This window comes from Oncorhynchus nerka, linkage group LG2 (genome assembly GCF_034236695.1).
Source record: "Oncorhynchus nerka isolate Pitt River linkage group LG2, Oner_Uvic_2.0, whole genome shotgun sequence".
Classification (NCBI taxonomy): Eukaryota; Metazoa; Chordata; class Actinopteri; order Salmoniformes; family Salmonidae; genus Oncorhynchus; species Oncorhynchus nerka.
The window spans coordinates 101,096,310-101,119,832 of record NC_088397.1 but is presented as its reverse complement, the minus strand read 5'-3'; the positions used below and the strand labels follow the sequence as shown (position 1 = coordinate 101,119,832).

Sequence of the window (23,523 nt, the reverse complement as noted above, 5' to 3'; positions counted from 1 at the left end):
AACAGCAATAACAATAGTAGTAGTGGACATGGGATTACCATTAACAACAGCAATAACAATAGTAGTAGTGGACATGGGATTACCATTAACAACAACAACAACATGGGATTACCATTAACAACAACAACAACATGGGATTACCATTAACAACAACAACAACATGGGATTACCATTAACAACAACTACAACAACAACATGGGATTACCATTAACAACAACATGGGATTACCATTAACAACAACAACAACATGGGATTACCATTAACAACAACTACAACATGGGATTACCATTAACAACAGCAATAACAATAGTAGTAGTGGACATGGGATTACCATTAACAACAGCAATAACAATAGTAGTAGTGGACATGGGATTACCATTAACAACAGCAATAACAATAGTAGTAGTGGACATGGGATTACCATTAACAACAGCAATAACAATAGTAGTAGTGGACATGGGATTACCATTAACAACAGCAATAACAATAGTAGTAGTGGACATGGGATTACCATTAACAACAGCAATAACAATAGTAGTAGTGGACATGGGATTACCATTAACAACAGCAATAACAATAGTAGTAGTGGACATGGGATTACCATTAACAACAACAACAACATGGGATTACCATTAACAACAACAACAACATGGGATTACCATTAACAACAACAACAACATGGGATTACCATTAACAACAACTACAACAACAACATGGGATTACCATTAACAACAACATGGGATTACCATTAACAACAACAACAACATGGGATTACCATTAACAACAACTACAACATGGGATTACCATTAACAACAACTACAACATGGGATTACCATTAACAACAACTACAACATGGGATTACCATTAACAACAACAACAACATGGGATTACCATTAACAACAACAACAACATGGGATTACCATTAACAACAACTACAACATGGGATTACCATTAACAACAACTACAACATGGGATTACCATTAACAACAACTACAACATGGGATTACCATTAACAACAACTACAACAATATTAATCAGAACAACAATACATTAAAGCAATGGTAGTAGACCAGTGTCAACATGACTGAGAAGACACATGACCTGGTAGTGGACCAGTGTCAACATGACTGAGAAGACACATGACCTGGTAGTAGACCAGTGTCAACATGACTGAGAAGACACATGACCTGGTAGTAGACCAGTGTCAACATGACTGAGAAGAAACATGACCTGGTAGTAGACCAGTGTCAACATGACTGAGAAGACACATGACCTGGTAGTAGACCAGTGTCAACATGACTGAGAAGACACATGACCTGGTAGTAGACCAGTGTCAACATGACTGAGAAGACACATGACCTGGTAGTAGACCAGTGTCAACATGACTGAGAAGACACATGACCAGGTAGTAGACCAGTCTCAACATGACTGAGAAGACACATGACCTGGTAGTAGACCAGTGTCAACATGACTGAGAAGACACATGACCTGTTAGTAGACCAGTGTCAACATGACTGAGAAGACACATGACCTGGTAGTAGACCAGTGTCAACATGACTGAGAAGAAACATGACCTGGTAGTAGACCAGTGTCAACATGACTGAGAAGACACATGACCTGGTAGTAGACCAGTGTCAACATGACTGAGAAGACACATGACCTGGTAGTAGACCAGTGTCAACATGACTGAGAAGACACATGACCAGGTAGTAGACCAGTCTCAACATGACTGAGAAGACACATGACCTGGTAGTAGACCAGTGTCAACATGACTGAGAAGACACATGACCTGGTAGTAGACCAGTGTCAACATGACTGAGAAGACACATGACCTGGTAGTAGACCAGTGTCAACATGACTGAGAAGAAACATGACCTGGTAGTAGACCAGTGTCAACATGACTGAGAAGACACATGACCTGGTAGTAGACCAGTGTCAACATGACTGAGAAGACACATGACCTGGTAGTGGACCAGTGTCAACATGACTGAGGAAACACATGGCCTGGTAGTAGACCAGTGTCAACATGACTGAGAAGACACATGACCTGGTAGTGGACCAGTGTCAACATGACTGAGGAAACACATGACCTGGTAGTAGACCAGTGTCAACATGACTGAGAAGACACATGACCTGGTAGTAGACCAGTGTCAACATCACTGAGAAGACACATGACCTGGTAGTAGACCAGTGTCAACATGACTGAGAAGACACATGACCTGGTAGTAGACCAGTGTCAACATGACTGAGAAGACACATGACCTGGTAGTGGACCAGTGTCTACATGACTGAGAAGACACATGACCTGGTAGTAGACCAGTGTCTACATGACTGAGAAGACACATGACCTGGTAGTGGACCAGTGTCTACATGACTGAGAAGACACATGACCTGGTAGTGGACCAGTGTCTACATGACTGAGAAGACACATGACCTGGTAGTGGACCAGTGTCAACATGACTGAGAAGACACATGACCTGGTAGTGGACCAGTGTCAACATGACTGAGAAGACACATGACCTGGTAGTGGACCAGTGTCAACATGACTGAGAAGACACATGACCTGGTAGTAGACCAGTGTCAACATGACTGAGAAGTCACATGACCTGGTAGTGGACCAGTGTCAACATGACTGAGAAGACACATGACCTGGTAGTGGACCAGTATCAACATGACTGAGAAGACACATGACCTGGTAGTGGACCAGTGTCAACATGACTGAGAAGACACATGACCTGGTAGTGGACCAGTGTCAACATGACTGAGAAGACACATGACCTGGTAGTAGACCAGTGTCAACATGACTGAGAAGACACATGACCTGGTAGTAGACCAGTGTCAACATGACTGAGAAGACACATGACCTGGTAGTAGACCAGTTTCAACATGACTGAGAAGACACATGACCTGGTAGTGGACCAGTGTCAACATGACTGAGACGACACATGACCAGGTAGTGGACCAGTGTCAACATGACTGAGAAGACACATGACCTGGTAGTGGACCAGTGTCAACATGACTGAGAAGACACATGACCTGGTAGTGGACCAGTGTCAACATGACTGAGAAGACACATGACCTGGTAGTGGACCAGTGTCAACATGACTGAGAAGACACATGACCTGGTAGTGGACCAGTGTCAACATGACTGAGAAGACACATGACCTGGTAGTGGACCAGTGTCTACATGACTGAGAAGACACATGACCTGGTAGTGGACCAGTGTCAAGATGACTGAGAAGACACATGACCTGGTAGTGGACCAGTGTCAACATGACTGAGAAGACACATGACCTGGTAGTGGACCAGTGTCAACATGACTGAGAAGACACATGACCTGGTAGTGGACCAGTGTCAACATGACTGAGAAGACACATGACCTGGTAGTGGACCAGTGTCAACATGACTGAGAAGACACATGACCTGGTAGTGGACCAGTGTCAACATGACTGAGAAGACACATGACCTGGTAGTAGACCAGTGTCAACATGACTGAGAAGACACATGACATGGTAGTAGATCAGTAACAACATGACTGAGAAGACACATGACCTGGTAGTGGACCAGTGTCAACATGACTGAGAAGACACATGACCTGGTAGTGGACCAGTGTCAACATGAATGAGAAGACACATGACCTGGTAGTGGACCAGTGTCAACATGACTGAGAAGACACATGACCTGGTAGTGGACCAGTGTCAACATGACTGAGAAGACACATGACCTGGTAGTGGACCAGTGTCAACATGACTGAGAAGACACATGACCTGGTAGTGGACCAGTGTCAACATGACTGAGAAGACACATGACCTGGTAGTGGACCAGTGTCAACATGAATGAGAAGACACATGATCTGGTAGTAGACCAGTGTCAACATGACTGAGAAGACACATGACCTGGTAGTAGACCAGTGTCAACATGACTGAGAAGACACATGATCTGGTAGTAGACCAGTGTCAACATGACTGAGAAGACACATGACGTGGTATGAAAGACAAAACAAAATGGGAAATATTATCGACATTACTTTGCACTTTTCACTGGCTGTCCCTCAGGTTGTGGAAAGAGGACACATCTGTCACGGCTACCAAAACTGCACATTTTGGCTTTTCACCCAATAAATATGAACTTTTATAGTTTCAAATTCTTTGTAAAGAAATATTCTCTTAGGTCTGTGTATTTGTCACAGTAATAATAGGAAATGCAGCTCTGTCTCTTCCTCTCCCCTGGAGCAGAGTGAGCACAGCCTGTCCTCTCTGGGCAGCCAGGTTTGCCTGTGATGACCGGTCTCTATAGCCAGACTGTCCTCTCTGGGCAGCCAGGTTTGTCTGTGACGACCGGTCTCTATAGCCAGACTGTCCTCTCTGGGCAGCCAGGTTTGCCTGTGATGACCGGTCTCTATAGTCAGACTGTCCTCTCTGGGCAGCCAGGTTTGTCTGTGACGACCGGTCTCTATAGCCAGACTGTCCTCTCTGGGCAGCCAGGTTTGTCTGTGACGACCGGTCTCTATAGCCAGACTGTCCTCTCTGGGCAGCCAGGTTTGCCTGTGATGACCGGTCTCTATAGCCAGACTGTCCTCTCTGGGCAGCCAGGTTTGTCTGTGACGACCGGTCTCTACAGCCAGACTGTCCTCTCTGGGCAGCCAGGTTTGCCTGTGATGACCGGTCTCTATAGCCAGACTGTCCTCTCTGGGCAGCCAGGTTTGTCTGTGACGACCGGTCTCTACAGCCAGACTGTGCTCACGGAGTCTGTATCTAGTCAATGTTTTCCTCAGTTTTCTATCAGTCACAGTGGTCAGATAGTCTGCCACCATGTACTGTCTGTTTAGAGCCAAATAGCATTGAAGTTTAAATCAAATTTTATTTTACTTAGATTTTTTGTGATGCCTTTCCAATTTTCTTTTTCTTTTTGTTTTGTGATGATTTGGTTGGGCCAGATTTTCTGAGTGCTGTCCTGAGGCTCTATGGGGTTGGTTTGGGTTGGTGAACTGAGCCTCAGAACCAGCTGGCTGAGTGCTGTCCTGAGGCTCTATGGGGTTGGTTTGGGTTAAATAGCATTGAGCCTCAGAACCAGCTGGCTGACTGCTGTTCTGAGGCTCTAATTTTCTTGGTTTTTTGTTTTGTGAACTTGCCTCAGAACCAGCTGGCTGAGTGCTGTCCTGAGGCTCTATGGGGTTGGTTTGGGTTGGTGAACTGAGCCTCAGAACCAGCTGGCTGAGTGCTGTCCTGAGGCTCTATGGGGTTGGTTTGGGTTAGTGAACTGAGCCTCAGAACCAGCTGGCTGACTGCTGTTCTGAGGCTCTATGGGGTTGGTTTGGGTTAGTGAACTGAGCCTCAGAACCAGCTGGCTGAGTGCTGTCCTGAGGCTCTATGGGGTTGGTTTGGGTTAGTGAACTGAGCCTCAGAACCAGCTGGCTGAGTGCTGTCCTGATGCTCTATGGGGTTGGTTTGGGTTGGTGAACTGAGCCTCAGAACCAGCTGGCTGAGTGCTGTCCTGAGGCTCTATGGGGTTGGTTTGGGTTGGTGAACTGAGCCTCAGAACCAGCTGGCTGAGTGCTGTCCTGAGGCTCTATGGGGTTGGTTTGGGTTAGTGAACTGGGCCTCAGAACCAGCTGGCTGAGTGCTGTCCTGAGGCTCTATGGGGTTGGTTTGGGTTAGTGAACTGAGCCTCAGAACCAGCTGGCTGAGTGCTGTCCTGAGGCTCTATGGGGTTGGTTTGGGTTGGTGAACTGGGCCTCAGAACCAGCTGGCTGAGTGCTGTCCTGAGGCTCTATGGGGTTGGTTTGGGTTGGTGAACTGAGCCTCAGAACCAGCTGGCTGAGTGCTGTCCTGAGGCTCTATGGGGTTGGTTTGGGTTGGTGAACTGAGCCTCAGAACCAGCTGGCTGAGGGGACTCTTCTCTTGTTTCATCTCTTCGTTCATCCACCTCTGGCCTGCTCGCCTCCCTACCACTGAGGAAGTACAGTTCCCGCTCAGCCCAGTCAAAACTGTTCGCTGCTCTGGCCCCCCAATGGTGGAACAAACTCCCTCACGACGCCAGGACAGCGGAGTCAATCACCACCTTCCGGAGACACCTGAAACCCCACCTCTTTAAGGAATACCTAGGATAGGATAAAGTAAAACTTCTCCCCCCCCCCCCCCCCCCTTAAAATATTTAGATGCACTATTGTAAAGTGGCTGCTCCACTGGATGTCATAAGGTGAATGCACCAATTTGTAAGTCGCTCTGGATAAGAGCGTCTGCTAAATGACGTAAATGTAAATGATTGTAGAGCTGTGTGATGGAATGTTTTGGGATCACTTATTTTTAGATGGTTGTTCAAATTTGATATCTCTTTTTTCTATTAGAGTGAGGAGGAGGGTATTGGCCCCATTCTGCTCTACATGCGTTATTTGGAGGTTTTCTTTGCACTTGCAATACAGTCTTGCAAAACTCTGCATGCAGTATTTCGATTGGAAGTTTGTCCCAGTTGGTAAAGTCATTGTTAGAGAGTGGACCCCATACTTCACTGCCATATAGAGCAACTGGTTCTAGAACTGATTGGAACATTTTGAGCCAGATTCCAATGTTCCTTTTAATGGCATAGAATGCTCTTCTTGCTTGGTCTCTCAGCTCATTCACAACCATGTGAAAGCTACCTGTGTTGCTGATATTTAGTCTCAGATACAGTATGTGTATTTTTTGGTGTGTTCTAATAGAACTGTGTCCAAATAGAATTTATATTTGTCATCCTGATTTTCTCCTCGCTCCCATTCTCTCTCTTTCTCTCCCTTTCTCTCTTTCTACATTTTCTCTCTCGCTCTCCCATACTCTCTCTGTCCCTCACCCTCTCTCTCTCTCCCTCTCTCCCTCTCTAACCCCTAACAGATGTGAATGAGTGTGTGACCAGCATGCACAGTTGCCAGGCCAGTGAGCGCTGTGTGAACACCGTGGGATCGTTTGTGTGTGAGAGGACCGTCACTTGTCCTGCTGGCTTCCAGCTCAGGAACCAAGTCTGTGAGGGTGAGTTGGTCAACATCATCATCATTATGATTATGAAGTCAAATTGGTTGGTTTTACTTAAGCTAATAAGTTAAATAAAGATTCAATAATAAAAGATATATAGTCAAAGTTAAATTTAGTAAAATAATTGGTCTGATTTCTTTGCTAGACTACAGTAACAACATTAATACTTTGGATTGTGGGCCGGTTAGATCACATATTTAATCACTAAAAACGCCCCTCAACGTCCTACCTTTTAAGTTTGTGTCTAAAGAACTGGGAAAGTGGGCAAAATGGCAGTGTGAAATTGTAGATGACAAGTTGTTGATGTGGTTACTAAAACAGGTTGTTAGATTTACACAATACATGTCCTATATATATATACCCACTAAGTAAATACATGTCCTAAATATATATATATATATATACCCACTAAGTCAATACATGTCCTATATATATATATATATACCCACTAAGTCAATACATGTCCTATATATATATATATATATACACCCACTAACTCAATACATGTCCTATATATATATATATATATATATGTACCCACTAAGTCAATACATGTCCTATATATATATACCCACTAAGTCAATACATGTCCTATATATATATATATATATAAGTAATACATGTCCTATATATATATGTATATACCCACTAAGTCAATACATGTCCTATATATATATATATATATACCCACTAAGTCAATACATGTCCTATATATATATGTATATACCCACTAAGTCAATACATGTCCTATATATATATATATATATACCCACTAAGTCAATACATGTCCTATATATATATATATATACACCCACTAAGTCAATACATGTCCTATATATATATATATATATACCCACTAAGTCAATACATGTCCTATATATATATATATATATAAGTCAATACATATATATATATATATATATATACCCACTAAGTCAATACATGTCCATGTCCTATATATATATATATACACCCACTAACAATACATGCAATACATATCCTATATACATGTCCTATATATATATATATATATATGTACCCACTAAGTCAATACATGTCCTATATATATATACCCACTAAGTCAATACATGTCCTATATATATATATATATATACCCACGAAGTCAGTACATGTCCTATATATATATATACCCACTAAGTCAATACATGTCCTATATATAAATATATACCCACTAAGTCAAAATGTGTCCTATATATATATATATATACACACTAAGTCAATACATGTCCTATATATATATATATACCCCCTAAGTCAATACATGTCCTATATATATATACCCCCTAAGTCAATACATGGCCTATATATATACTCACTAAGTCAATACACTGTCCTATATATATATATATATATACCCCCTAAGTCAATACATGTCCTATATATATATATACCCCCTAAGTCAATACATGGCCTATATATATACTCACTAAGTCAATACACTGTCCTATATATATATATATATACCCACTAAGTCAATACATGTCCTATATATATATATATATACCCCCTAAGTCAATACATGGCCTATATATATCCTCACTAAGTCAATACATGTCTTATATATATATATATGTTACGCACACCTCTATGAAGAAGGAACGCAACACCCTGCTACAACTCAACTCTCCGTGAAGTGAAAAAGTTATGGACTGTAGGTGCGAGTAAGAATGACAACAGGCAGAATGTGGTACCGTTTACAAGGACTTTATTCCTTTACACGTTAATATGGGGAAAAGGGGCTGGACGGAACCAAAGCAAAGAAAGTAAATCTCAAAGCCCCCTCTCCTATCTTACCTGCCTACCCACTACTCACCTAACCTCTCCTATCTTACCTGCCTACCCACTACTTACCTACTTTAGCACCACCTGGTGCTCTAACCAAAATACAGGGGGTGGTCCGCCCAGGTCTTACCTATTGTGCCTAGACAATGAATATACTACGGGTATATGTATGCCCGCGGGCCTCTTGCCTAAGCACTCCCTAGGTGCCTTCCCCTTCCCCCCTGGGAACAAATGAAACAGGAGAACAAATCATTTCTCAAACAAACTAAGAAACAAAGGACATCAAATAAGCTCTATCTGAGCAACAAACTCACAGAACATACCAACTGCTACCAACAACTAACATAGTAAAGTATCCACAGCCATCAGCCTCCTCTCTCAGCAATGACCTCCCTCATATTCAATCTCTCTGCAATGACCTCCCAGCAATGACTCTCCTGAACAGAACACTGGCTTTTATATAGCTTCAGAATGAATGTGTAACTGGAGACAGCTGCCTCTTGACGAGTAGGCGGGGTCAGCTCTCCAATTAGCCATGGAGTCGACCAATCAGCTGCTTGAGGGATTTCAGGAAGCCATTTCCTGAAATAAACACGTGCAAACACACAAACTACAACACATAAACTGGGGAACGTAACAATATATATATATATATATCCACTAAGTCAATACATGTCCTATATATATATATATATATACCCACTAAGTCAATACATGTCCTATATATATATATATACCCACTAAGTCAATACATGTCCTATATATATATATATATATACCCACTAAGTCAATACATGTCCTATATATATATATATATATATACCCACTAAGTCAATACATGTCCTATATATATATATATACCCACTAAGTCAATACATGTCCTATATATATATATATATATACCCACTAAGTCAATATATGTCCTATATATATATACCCACTAAGTCAATACATGTCCTATATATATATATATATATATATATATATATATATACCCACTAAGTCAATAATCAAATCAAAATCAAAATCAAATGTATTTATATAGCCCTTCGTACATCAGCTGATATCTCAAAGTGCTGTACAGAAACCCAGCCTAAAACCCCAAACAGCAAGCAATGCAGGTGTAGAAGCACGGTGGCTAGGAAAAACTCCCTAGAAAGGCCAAAACCTAGGAAGAAACCTAGAGAGGAACCTGGCTATGTGGGGTGGCCAGTCCTCTTCTGGCTGTGCCGGATGGAGATTATAACAGAACATGGCCAAGATGTTCAAATGTTCATAAATGACCAGCATGGTCCAATAATAATAAGGCAGAACAGTTGAAACTGGAGCAGCAGCACGGCCAGGTGGACTGGGGACAGCAAGGAGTCATCATGTCAGGTAGTCCTGAGGCATGGTCCTAGGGCTCAGGTCCTCCGAGAGAGAGAAAGAAAGAGCGAAAGAGAGAATTAGAGACAGCACACTTAAATTCACACAGGACACCGAATAGGACAGGATAAGTACTCCAGATATAACAAACTGACCCTAGCCCCCCGACACATAAACTACTGCAGCATAAATACTGGAGTCTGAGACAGGAGGGGTCAGGAGACACTGTGGCCCCATCCGAGGACACCCCCGGACAGGGCCAAACAGGAAGGATATAACCCCACCCACTTTGTCAAAGCACAGCCCCCACACCACTAGAGGGATATCTTCAACCACCAACTTACCATCCTGAGACAAGGCTGAGTATAGTCCACAAAGATCTTCGCCACGGCACAACCCAAGGGAGGGGGGCAACCCAGACAGGATGATCACATCAGTGACTCAACCCACTCAGGTGACGCACCCCTCCCAGGGACGGTATGAGAGAGCCCCAGTAAGCCAGTGACTCAGCACCTGTAATAGGGTTAGAGGCAGAGAATCCTAGTGGAAAGAGGGGAACCGGCCAGGCAGAGACAGCAAGGGCGGTTCGTTGCTCCAGAGCCTTTCCGTTCACCTTCCCACTCCTGGGCCAGACAACACTCAATCATATGACCCACTGAAGAGATGAGTCTTCAGTAAAGACTTAAAGGTTGAGACCGAGTTTGCGTCTCTGACATGGGTAGGCAGACCGTTCCATAAAAATGGAGCTCTATAGGAGAAAGCCCTGCCTCCAGCTGTTTGCTTAGAAATTCTAGGGACAATTAGGAGGCCTGCGTCTTGTGACCGTAGCGTACGTGTAGGTATGTACGGCAGGACCACATCAGAAAGATAGGTAGGAGCAAGCCCATGTAATATTTTGTAGTTTAGCAGTAAAACCTTGAAACCAGCCCTTGCTTTGACAGGAAGCCAGTGTAGGGAGGCTAGCACTGGAGTAATATGATCAAATTTTTGTCAGGATTCTAGCAGCCGTATTTAGCACTAACTGAAGTTTATTTAGTGCTAGAAGTGACAAAAACATGGATTAATTTTTCTGCATCATTTTTGGACAGAAAGTTTCAGATTTTTGCAATGTTACGTAGATGGAAAAAAGCTGTCCTTGAAATGGTCTTGATATGTTCTTCAAAAGAGAGATCAGGGTCCAGAGTAACGCCGAGGTCCTTCACAGTTTTATTTCAATACATGTCCTATATATATATATATATATATATATATATCAACTAAGTCAATACATGTCCTATATATATATATATATATATATATATATATACCCACTAAGTCAATACATGTCCTATATATATATATATATATATATATATATATATATACCCACTAAGTCAATACATGTCCTATATATATATATATATATATATATATATACCCACTAAGTCAATACATGTCCTATATATATATATATATACCCACTAAGTTTTTGTCTAACTTGTTCTGAAAGTGATGAAAAGTTCAGTTGTTTATATAAAGTTACAGAAAATGTTGAGGTCACTTAAACAGCTGTAACGTTTGATTGGTACCAGATCATTCTGTTATTATTCCAGATTTGAATAGCAGAGAAGTAGAGGAAGACGTCACAACGGGGAGTTTTAGCATGTTGAAAATAGTCACATTAGAAAAGACACGTGTTGACACATGTTGAAAATAGTCACATTAGAAAAGACACGTGTTGACACATGTTGAAAATAGTCACATTAGAGTGAATGTTGAAAAAAAAAAAGTTGAATCATTTAAAAAAAACAATACATGTTTTATATAAGCAACTCAATCTAGACCAGTTTACATATTTTAACATTTGCTAACTGAAACAGTATAAGATCACTAGCGTGCAGAAGAGGAAGAAGAGGTATGATGAAGATTTAAAGTGGGGACTTTTGCTTCACAAGCCCCACCTAATTAGGATTGTTGTATGGTTCCACTGGCATCTTCAGTGAAAATAACTGGGAACATTTTGACTTTATGAAACCCCTTGTTCCACCACTATGTCCTGCCATCCAGGACCTCTACACCAGGCGGTGTCAGAGGAAGGCCATAAACATTGTAAAAGACCCCTGCCATCCAGGACCTCTACACCAGGCGGTGTCAGAGGAAGGCCATAAACATTGTAAAAGACCCCTGCCATCCAGGACCTCTACACCAGGCGGTGTCAGAGGAAGGCCATAAACATTGTAAAAGACCCCTGCCATCCAGGACCTCTACACCAGGCGGTGTCAGAGGAAGGCCATAAACATTGTAAAAGACCCCTGCCATCCAGGACCTCTACACCAGGCGGTGTCAGAGGAAGGCCATAAACATTGTAAAAGACCCCAGCCACCCCAGTCATAGACTGTTCTCTCTACGACCGCATGGTAAACGGTACCGGAGTGCCAAGTCTAGGACAAAAAGGCTTCTCAACAGTTTTTACCCCCAAGTCATAAGACTCCTGAACAGGTAACCAAATGGCTACCTGGACTATTTGCATTGTGTGCCTCCTCCCTCATTTACGCTGCTGCTACTCTCTGTAGCTATACATTCTATACATTCATGTACATACTATCTCAATGGCCCGACCAACCAGTGCTTCAGCATATTGGCTAACCGGGATATCTGCATTGTGTCCCACCACCCGCCAACCCCTCTTTTACACTACTGCTACTCTCTGTTCATCATATATGCACAGTCACTTTAACCATATCTACATGTACATAATACCTCAATCAGCCTGACTAACAGGTGTCTGTATATAGCCTCGCTACTCTATGGCCTCGCTACTGTATATAGCCTCGCTACTCTATGGCCTCGCTACTGTATATAGCCTCGCTACTCTATGGCCTCGCTACTGTATATAGCCTCACTACTCTATGGCCTCGCTACTGTATATTCACTCTCTATGGCCTATTTTTACTGTATATAGCCTCACTACTCTATGGCCTCGCTACTGTATATAGCCTCACTACTCTATGGCCTCGCTACTGTATATAGCCTCACTACTCTATGGCCTCGCTACTGTATATAGCCTCACTACTCTATGGCCTCGCTACTGTATATAGCCTCACTACTCTATGGCCTCGCTTGTATATAGCCTCACTACTCTATGGCCTCGCTACTGTATATAGCCTCACTACTCTGGTGGCCTCGCTACTGTATATAGCCTCACTACTCTATGGCCTCGCTACTGTATATAGCCTCACTACTCTATGGCCTCGCTACTGTATATAGCCTCACTACTCTATGGCCTCACTACTCTATGGCCTCGCTACTGTATAGCCTCACTACTCTATGGCCTCGCTACTGTATGGCCTCACTACTCTATGGCCTCGCTACTGTATATAGCCTCACTACTGTATATAGCCTCGCTACTGTATGGCCTCACTACTCTATGGCCTCACTACTCTATGGCCTCTCTACTGTATATAGCCTCTCTACTGTATATAGCCTCACTACTGTATATAGCCTCACTACTGTATATAGCCTCTCTACTGTATATAGCCTCACTACTGTATATAGCCTCACTACTGTATATAGCCTCTCTACTGTATATAGCCTCTCTACTGTATATAGCCTCACTACTGTATATAGCCTCACTACTGTATATAGCCTCTCTACTGTATATAGCCTCACTACTGTATATAGCCTCTCTACTGTATATAGCCTCACTACTGTATATAGCCTCACTACTGTATATAGCCTCTCTACTGTATATAGCCTCTCTACTGTATATAGCCTCACTACTGTATATAGCCTCACTACTGTATATAGCCTCTCTACTGTATATAGCCTCTCTACTGTATATAGCCTCACTACTGTATATAGCCTCACTACTGTATATAGCCTCTCTACTGTATATAGCCTCACTACTGTATATAGCCTCACTACTGTATATAGCCTCTCTACTGTATATAGCCTCTCTACTGTATATAGCCTCACTACTGTATATAGCCTCACTACTGTATATAGCCTCACTACTGTATATAGCCTCACTACTGTATATAGCCTTCCTATTCTTATTTTCAAATGTATTTTTACTGTTTTATTACTTTACTTACCTACACACACACACACACACACACACACACACACACACACACACACACACACACACACACACACACACACACACACACACACACATTTTTTTGCACAATTGGTTAGAGCCTGTAAGTAAGCATTTCACTGTGAGGTCTACTACACCTGTTGTATTCGGCGCACGTGACAAATCAACTTTGATTTGATATGTCCTGTCCTTATGAAAGTGGAACATGGGGTTTCATAAGGACAGGAGGATTGGTGGTGGAACATGGGGTTTCATTAGGACAGGAGGACAGGAGGATTGGTGGTGGAACATGGGGTTTCATAAGGACAGGAGGATTGGTGGTGGAACATGGGGTTTCATAAGGACAGGAGGATTGGTGGTGTTTCATAAAGTACACATTCTCCCTGTTCTTTAACTTTCTCAACATTAAATAACGGAGCTTATGCAGCTTGAATGGTGAATGTTTTAGGTACAAACGGTCTACGAGGGATATGAATGTTTTGCCCTTGTTGCATACAATGTATTTGGACGGGAAGATGAAAACAACTAGTGGCCTTTGGGCTATGTGTAGCTGTGATTAAGACCGCAGGCTAAACTCTCTTTCCACCCTCATCTCTCCTCTCTCTTTCTATCTCTCACTCCCTCACTGTCTCTTCTCCTCCCTCTCTTTTTCTCTCCTCCCTCTTTCTTCATGTCTCTCTCTCCTCTTTTCTTATCCTTTCTCTCATTCGTCTGGACTGTCCGCTGAGAGGAACTGCCCAGATGTATTCTGAGTCATGTCATCAGTTAGCCTGGGAGGTTTTAAAAGGTTCAGATTTGGACGTTTTTAAATCACCCTAGAGTCCTCAAACTCCTCTCCCTTCTTCCTTCCCTCTGGCCCTGTTCTCTCCTCTCCTCGCTCCCTGTTAACTCACTCCCCTCCCTCGGTCCCTCCCTCCTAGGGCTGTGGCGGTCATGACATTGTGTGATTGTCAAGCAAGCAGTCTACACCATCACAATAAATCCATGTAATATAGTATACCTACACCATCACAATAAATCCATGTAATATAGTCTACCTACACCATCACAATTAATCCATGTAATATAGTCTACACCATCACAATAAATCCATGCAATTTAGTCTACACCATCACAATAAATCCATGTAATATAGTCTACCTACACCATCACAATAAATCCATGTAATATAGTCTACACCATCACAATAAATCCATGTAATATAGTCTACACCATCACAATAAATCCATGTAATATAGTCTACACCATCACAATAAATCCATGTAATATAGTCTACACCATCACAATAAATCCATGTAATATAGTCTACACCATCACAATAAATCCATGTAATATAGTCTACCTACACCATCACAATAAATCCATGTACTATAGTCTACCTACACCATCACAATAAATCCATGTAATATAGTCTACACCATCACAATAAATCCATGTAATATAGTCTACACCATCACAATAAATCCATGTAATATAGTCTACCTACACCATCACAATAAAGCCATGTAATATAGTCTACCTACACCATCACAATAAATCCATGTAATATAGTCTACACCATCACAATAAATCCATGTAGTATAGTCTACACCATCACAATAAATCCATGTAATATAGTCTACCTACACCTTCACAATAAATCAATGTAATATAGTCTACCTACACCATCACAATAAATCAATGTAATATAGTCTACCTACACCATCACAATAAATCCATGTAATATAGTCTACACCATCACAATAAATCCATGTAATATAGTCTACCTACACCATCACAATAAATCCATGTAATATAGTCTACCTACACCACCACAATAAATCCATGTAATATAGTCTACACCATCACAATAAATCCATGTAATATAGTCTACACCATCACAATAAATCCATGTAATATAGTCTACACCATCACAATAAATCCATGTAATATATTCTACACCATCACAATAAATCCATGTAATATAGTCTACACCATCACAATAAATCCATGTAATATAGTCTACACCATCACAATAAATCCATGTAATATAGTCTACACCATCACAATAAATCCATGTAATATAGTCTACACCATCACAATAAATCCATGTAATATAGTCTACCTACACCATCACAATAAAGCCATGTAATATAGTCTACCTACACCATCACAATAAATCCATGTAATATAGTCTACACCATCACAATAAATCCATGTAGTATAGTCTACACCATCACAATAAATCCATGTAATATAGTCTACCTACACCTTCACAATAAATCAATGTAATATAGTCTACCTACACCATCACAATAAATCAATGTAATATAGTCTACCTACACCATCACAATAAATCCATGTAATATAGTCTACCTACACCATCACAATAAATCCATGTAATATAGTCTACACCATCACAATAAATCCATGTAATATAGTCTACCTACACCATCACAATAAATCCATGTAATATAGTCTACACCATCACAATAAATCCATGTAATATAGTCTACCTACACCATCACAATAAATCCATGTAATATAGTCTACACCATCACAATAAATCCATGTAATATAGTCTACACCATCACAATAAATCCATGTAATATAGTCTACCTACACCATCACAATAAATCCATGTAATATAGTCTACCTACACCATCACAATAAATCCATGTAATGTAGTCTACACCATCACAATAAATCCATGTAATATAGTCTACACCATCACAATAAATCCATGTAATATAGTCTACACCATCACAATAAATCCATGTAATATAGTCTACACCATCACAATAAATCCATGTAATATAGTCTACCTACACCATCACAATAAATCCATGTAATATAGTCTACCTACACCATCACAATAAATCCATGTAATATAGTCTACACCATCACAATAAATCCATGTAATATAGTCTACACCATCACAATAAATCCATGTAATATAGTCTACACCATCACAATAAATCCATGTAATATAGTCTACCTACACCATCACAATAAAGCCATGTAATATAGTCTACCTACACCATCACAATAAATCCATGTAATATAGTCTACACCATCACAATAAATCCATGTAGTATAGTCTACACCATCACAATAAATCCATGTAATATAGTCTACACCATCACAATAAATCAATGTAATATAGTCTACCTACACCATCACAATAAATCCATGTAATATAGTCTACCTACACCATCACAATAAATCCATGTAATATAGTCTACACCATCACAATAAATCCATGTAATATAGTCTACCTACACCATCACAATAAATCCATGTAATATAGTCTACACCATCACAATAAATCCATGTAATATAGTCTACCTACACCATCACAATAAATCCATGTAATATAGTCTACCTACACCATCACAATAAATCCATATAATATAGTCTACCTACACCATCACAATAAATCCATGTAATATAGTCTACACCATCACAATAAATCCATGTAATATAGTCTACCTACACCATCACAATAAATCCATGTAATATAGTCTACACCATCACAATAAATCCATGTAATATAGTCTACACCATCACAATAAATCCATGTAATATAGTCTACCTACACCATCACAATAAATCCATGTAATATAGTCTACCTACACCATCACAATAAATCCATGTAATATAGTCTACCTACACCATCACAATAAATCCATGTAATATAGTCTACCTACACCATCACAATAAATCCATGTAATATAGTCTACCTACACCATCACAATAAATCCATGTAATATAGTCTACCTACACCATCACAATAAATCCATGTAATATAGTCTACCTACACCATCACAATAAATCCATGTAATATAGTCTACCTACACCATCACAATAAATCCATGTAATATAGTCTACACCATCACAATAAATCCATGTAATATAGTTTACACCATCACAATAAATCCATGTAATATAGTCTACCTACACCATCACAATAAATCCATGTAATATAGTTTACACCATCACAATAAATCCATGTAATATAGTCTACCTACACCATCACAATAAATCCATGTAATGTAGTCTACCTACACCATCACAATAAATCCATGTAATATAGTCTACCTACACCATCACAATAAATCCATGTAATATAGTCTACCTACACCATCACAATAAATCCATGTAATATAGTCTACCTACACCATCACAATAAATCCATGTAATATAGTCTACCTACACCATCACAATAAATCCATGTAATATAGTCTACCTACACCATCACAATAAATCCATGTAATAGTCTACACCATCACAATAAATCCATGTAATATAGTCTACCTACACCAACACAATAAATCCATGTAATATAGTCTACCTACACCATCACAATAAATCCATGTAATATAGTCTACCTATACCATCACAATAAATCCATGTAATATAGTCTACCTACACCATCACAATAAATCCATGTAATATAGTCTACCTACACCAACACAATAAATCCATGTAATATAGTCTACCTACACCAACACAATAAATCCATGTAATATAGTCTACCTACACCATCACAATAAATCCATGTAATATAGTCTACCTATACCATCACAATAAATCCATGTAATATAGTCTACCTACACCATCACAATAAATCCATGTAATATAGTCTACCTATACCATCACAATAAATCCATGTAATATAGTCTACCTACACCATCACAATAAATCCATGTAATATAGTCTACCTACACCAACACAATAAATCCATGTAATATAGTCTACCTACACCAACACAATAAATCCATGTAATATAGTCTACCTACACCATCACAATAAATCCATGTAATATAGTCTACACCAACACAATAAATCCATGTAATATAGTCTACACCATCACAATAAATCCATGTAATATAGTTTACACCATCACAATAAATCCATGTAATATAGTCTACACCATCACAATAAATCCATGTAATATAGTCTACCTACACCATCACAATAAATCCATGTAATGTAGTCTACCTACACCATCACAATAAATCCATGTAATATAGTCTACCTACACCATCACAATAAATCCATGTAATATAGTCTACCTACACCATCACAATAAATCCATGTAATATAGTCTACCTACACCATCACAATAAATCCATGTAATATAGTCTACCTACACCATCACAATAAATCCATGTAATATAGTCTACCTACACCATCACAATAAATCCATGTAAAATAGTCTACACCATCACAATAAATCCATGTAATATAGTCTACCTACACCATCACAATAAATCCATGTAATATAGTCTACACCATCACAATAAATCCATGTAATATAGTCTACCTACACCATCACAATAAATCCATGTAATATAGTCTACCTACACCATCACAATAAATCCATGTAATATAGTCTACCTACACCATCACAATAAATCCATGTAATATAGTCTACCTACACCATCACAATAAATCCATGTAATAGTCTACACCATCACAATAAATCCATGTATTATAGTCTACCTACACCAACACAATAAATCCATGTAATATAGTCTACCTACACCATCACAATAAATCCATGTAATATAGTCTACCTACACCAACACAATAAATCCATGTAATATAGTCTACCTACACCATCACAATAAATCCATGTAATATAGTCTACCTACACCATCACAATAAATCCATGTAATATAGTCTACCTACACCAACACAATAAATCCATGTAATATAGTCTACCTACACCAACACAATAAATCCATGTAATATAGTCTACACCATCACAATAAATCCATGTAATATAGTCTACACCAACACAATAAATCCATGTAATATAGTCTACACCATCACAATAAATCCATGTAATATAGTTTACACCATCACAATAAATCCATGTAATATAGTCTACACCATCACAATAAATCCATGTAATATAGTCTACCTACACCATCACAATAAATCCATGTAATGTAGTCTACCTACACCATCACAATAAATCCATGTAATATAGTCTACCTACACCATCACAATAAATCCATGTAATATAGTCTACCTACACCATCACAATAAATCCATGTAATATAGTCTACCTACACCATCACAATAAATCCATGTAATATAGTCTACCTACACCATCACAATAAATCCATGTAATATAGTCTACCTACACCAACACAATAAATCCATGTAATATAGTCTACCTACACCAACACAATAAATCCATGTAATATAGTCTACCTACACCATCACAATAAATCCATGTAATATAGTCTACCTACACCATCACAATAAATCCATGTAATATAGTCTACACCAACACAATAAATCCATGTAATATAGTCTACCTACACCATCACAATAAATCCATGTAATATAGTCTACACCATCACAATAAATCCATGTCATATAGTCTACACCATCACAATAAATCCATGTAATATAGTCTACACCATCACAATAAATCCATGTAATATAGTCTACACCATCACAATAAATCCATGTAATATAGTCTACACCAACACAATAAATCCATGTAATATAGTCTACACCATCACAATAAATCCATGTAATATAGTCTACACCAACACAATAAATCCATGTAATATAGTCTACACCATCACAATAAATCCATGTAATATAGTCTACACCATCACAATAAATCCATGTAATATAGTCTACCTACACCATCACAATAAATCCATGTAATATAGTCTACACCATCACAATAAATCCATGTAATATAGTCTACACCAACACAATAAATCCATGTAATATAGTCTACACCATCACAATAAATCCATGTAATATAGTCTACACCATCACAATAAATCCATGTAATATAGTCTACCTACACCATCACAATAAATCCATGTAATATAGTCTACACCATCACAATAAATCCATGTAATATAGTCTACACCATGTAATATAGTCTACACCATCACAATAAATCCATGTAATATAGTCTACACCATCACAATAAATCAATGTAATATAGTCTACCTACACCATCACAATAAATCCATGTAATATAGTCTACACCATCACAATAAATCCATGTAATATAGTCTACCTACACCATCACAATAAAGCCATGTAATATAGTCTACACCATCACAATAAATCCATGTAATATAGTCTACCTACACCATCACAATAAATCCATGTAATATAGTCTACCTACACCATCACAATAAATCCATATAATATAGTCTACCTACACCATCACAATAAATCCATGTAATATAGTCTACACCATCACAATAAATCCATGTAATATAGTCTACCTACACCATCACGATAAATCCATGTCATATAGTCTACACCATCACAATAAATCCATGTAATATAGTCTACAACATCACAATAAATCCATGTAATATAGTCTACCTACACCATCACAATAAATCCATGTAATATAGTCTACCTACACCATCACAATAAATCCATGTAATATAGTCTACGCCATCACAATAAATCCATGTAATATAGTCTACCTACACCATCACAATAAATCCATGTAAAATAGTCTACACCATCACAATAAATCCATGTAATATAGTCTACCTACACCATCACAATAAATCCATGTAATATAGTCTACACCATCACAATAAATCCATGTCATATAGTCTACACCATCACAATAAATCCATGTAATATAGTCTACCTACACCATCACAATAAATCCATGTAATATAGTCTACCTACACCAACACAATAAATCCATGTAATATAGTCTACACCATGTAATATAGTCTACCTACACCATCACAATAAATCCATGTAATATAGTCTACCTACACCATCACAATAAATCCATGTCATATAGTCTACACCATCACAATAAATCCATGTAATATAGTCTACCTACACCATCACAATAAATCCATGTAATATAGTCTACCTACACCATCACAATAAATCCATGTAATATAGTCTACCTACACCATCACAATAAATCCATGTAATATAGTCTACACCATCACAATAAATCCATGAAATATAATCTACACCATCACAATAAATCCATGTAATATAGCCTGCCTACACCATCACAATAAATCCATGTAATATAGTCTACCTACACCATCACAATAAATCCATGTAATATAGTCTACACCATCACAATAAATCCATGTAATATAGTCTACACCGTCACAATAAATCCATGTAAAATAGTCTACACCATCACAATAAATCCATGTAATATAGTCTACCTACACCATCACAATAAATCCATGTAATATAGTCTACACCATCACAATAAATCCATGTAATATAGTCTACCTACACCATCACAATAAATCCATGTAACATAGTCTACACCATCACAATAAATCCATGTAATATAGTCTACAACATCACAATAAATCCATGTAATATAGTCTACAACATCACAATAAATCCATGATTTATTTTAGACAGGTCTAGAGAAACATGATATGAAGAGAATATAGTATTTTTCAGAGGAACAATACATACTCTGACTTGTCCTTATGTTAGGTCCTGATCTGGCTATGCCATATGGCTGTAGGCTACACTAGTTCATTTAGAATTCATTAGTTCATTAGAATTCTGTGGCATAACTGTGGCATAATTTCATATTATTTTATAGTATGAAGAATACAATTGAACATACAGTACCAGTCAAATGTTTGGACAAACCTACTCATTCAAGTGTTTTTCTTTATTTTCACTATCCTCTACATTGAATAATAGAATAATAGTTAAGACATCAAAACTATGAAATAAGACATATGGAATCATATAGTAACCAACAAAGTGTTAAATAAATCTAAAAGTAGTCACCCTTTGCCGTGATGACAGCTTTGCACACTCTTAGCATTCTCTCAACCAGCTTTACCTGGAAGGCTTTTACAACACTCTTGAAGGAGTTCCCACATATGCGGAGCACTTGTTGGCTGCTTTTCCTTCACCCTGCAGTCCAACTCATCCCAAACTATCTCAATTTTATTTTTTTATTTTTTTATTTCACCTTTATTTAACCAGGTAGGCTAGATGAGAACAAGTTCTCATTTACAACTGCGACCTGGCCAAGATAAACATAGCAGTGTGAACAGACAACAACACAGAGTTACACATGGAGTAAACAATAAACAAGTCAATAACACGGTAGAAAAAAGAAGAAAAAAAAGAATCTATACACATTGTGTGCAAAAGGCATGAGGAGTTAGGCGAGATAAGGCGGAGCTTTACCTAGCATGGACTTGTAGATGACCTGGAGCCAGTGGGTCTGGCGACGAATATGTAGCGAGGTCCAGCCGACTAGAGCATACA

The 23,523-nt window shown here is 39.0% G+C and overlaps 1 protein-coding gene across 1 annotated transcript in view; it reads left to right on the top strand.

The window, feature by feature from the left end:
* The window catches only part of LOC115124466 (fibulin-2-like), a 74,952-nt gene that overhangs the window by 16,983 nt on the left and 34,446 nt on the right, over nt 1-23,523 (top strand). The window contains 1 exon segment of the mRNA XM_065022075.1: nt 6,867-7,001. Coding sequence (XP_064878147.1) covers nt 6,867-7,001 — 135 coding nt within the window.